The sequence below is a fragment of the Tilletiopsis washingtonensis genome (genome assembly GCF_003144115.1).
Source record: "Tilletiopsis washingtonensis strain MCA 4186 unplaced genomic scaffold FA09scaffold_28, whole genome shotgun sequence".
NCBI lineage: Eukaryota > Fungi > Basidiomycota > Exobasidiomycetes > Entylomatales > Tilletiopsis > Tilletiopsis washingtonensis.
The window spans coordinates 239,655-241,408 of NW_020312025.1; the positions used below are offsets into that span (position 1 = coordinate 239,655).

At 65.5% G+C, this 1,754-nt stretch overlaps 2 protein-coding genes across 2 annotated transcripts in view; both read right to left on the reverse strand.

Annotated features, from left to right (window-relative positions):
- Positions 1 to 36: 36 nt before the first annotated feature.
- FA09DRAFT_341859 (hypothetical protein) lies at positions 37 to 521 on the reverse strand (the record flags this gene model as incomplete). Its single annotated transcript, XM_025744500.1, has 2 exons — positions 37 to 130; positions 303 to 521. Coding segments are annotated over 2 exons (313 nt in total), but the record flags the coding sequence as incomplete, so codon positions are not given.
- Positions 522 to 1,639: 1,118 nt separating this feature from the next.
- The window catches only part of FA09DRAFT_344595 (DNA repair helicase rad25), a gene marked incomplete at both ends in the record, with an annotated part of 4,418 nt that continues 4,303 nt past the window's right edge, over positions 1,640 to 1,754 (reverse strand). The window contains one exon of the mRNA XM_025744654.1: positions 1,640 to 1,711. Within this exon, the coding sequence (XP_025594960.1) occupies positions 1,640 to 1,711 (72 nt within the window). The remainder of the gene's footprint in view (positions 1,712 to 1,754) is intronic.

Below are 1,754 nucleotides of genomic sequence, written 5' to 3' on the forward strand. Positions count from 1 at the left end.
GGGCAGAGAGAAGTGGAAGAAAGGGGACACACGCACTGGTGTTGGCCCATGCCTCGATCAAGAAGCACACGCCGAGAATGAGCCATTTGTGCCGGAAGCGCAGGTTGCGCGGATCTTGTGCGTCGAGATGCTGGGTGTGGGGGTTGGGGGGGGGAGGGGGAGGGGGGCGAGGCATATGAGCGGGGCATGCGAGGCATGGGAGGCAGCCGAGGCGCAGGTCCATGAGAAGGCGGGCCAGGCCATCTCTGCCTTTTGTGCTCTCTCTCCCCCTTGGCGCCCCGGCCCCGACCTCGTATACTCACGTCAAACGCAACGAGCCACTGCTTCTCCTCCATTGCCAGCCTTGCCCGCTCTGCCTCCTGCTCCTGCTGCGCGTCGCCGTCGCCGCGCGGCGCCTTCTCGCTGCGCTCTGGCGACGGCGACGGCGCGTCGTACGACTCGGCTGGCGGTGGTGGCGTGTGCGGAGGCATCGAGGGCGTACGTGGGCGTGAGGGTCCGGCTGCGGGTGTGAGCTGCGACATGGTGCTGGTGGGTGCTCAGGTGGAGGATTAGCCGCCTGCTGTGAGAACGGGGGAGAAAAGGCAAGGGCGATGCACAGAGAGAGGGCGAAGGGGATGCAAGGGTGAGGTGTAGGTGGGAATGCAAGAACCGAGAGGGAAGAGAGTGGAAGAGAACACGTTCTATATATGCAATGGGAGCATGGAGGGAGCAAGGTGCAGCGGGGGGCGGAGAGGCGGAGAGGTGGAGAGCCAAGGGGCCAAGGCCGCAGCGGACGTGCGGGTGCTTTGCTTTGCTGCAGCTTGCAGTCTGAGTCTGAGTCTGAGTACTGCAGTTGCCCCTTCCTCGCCCCCCCCCCCCCCCCCCGCTCGGCATGCCCCGCGGCCGCCAGTCCGTCCGCTTGCTGTTAGCGCCGTCGCGCGTGTGTCGCTTGTGCGGCGCGTGTGTGTCACGCCCAACGTCAGGCGTGACGCGCTTGCGCCTGCCTCACGCCTGCCTCACCTCGCGCCTGCTTCGAGCGCGTGGGAACAAGCAGAGAGAGAGCACGCCACATTGAGATCTGGCACCCTCGGCATTGAGCGGCGCATCCTCCCTTAGCGTCCATCTTGACGGCTCCGAGAGAAGGCAGAGGCCAGATGCCAGCCGCGCCCTGCACCCTCGGTCTCGGCAGCGATGCAGCGATCAGGCGCGGCAAGGCAATGGCGGCCCGCCAGCGGCAACAAGCGGCCACCTCGAGCGGCCACGTCCTACGTCCCGCTCGGGCGCTTTGGCCGGCACCTTCAAGCGGCATTGGCCGATCAGGGGGAGAGGAGGGGGAGGGGGGGGGGGACTGGAGCGCATCGCTGATTGTGGCCAATTGGGGCGCCGTAAGAAATGGCGGCCTACTTTCTCTCAGCGAAAGCACAGCCATTCAACCCTGCTGCGACGGACTGCAGCATCGTTTTCAAGCGCAGCCCGTCCCTTTGGCGCAACGCAAAGCCGTTTGGCAAGTGTGCGCAACCTTTTTGCGCGCGTTGGCAGGGGTCCAGAATGACCGGGCACGGCTGGCTGATGAGGCTTGCGTCGCTCTCACTGGCCAATTTCTGTTTGCAGGGGGAGGAGAGGAGGGGGAGGGGGGGGCCAACATTCATCTTAGCCTGCCTCAGCCCATTGCGCGGCTTGCGTAGCGCGCAAGAGAATGGGTGCAGGTGCAGATGCACCCCCAAGCCTCTGCCTACGCTTGGCCCCCGTGTTTGCACATTGATTGAGGGGGGGGG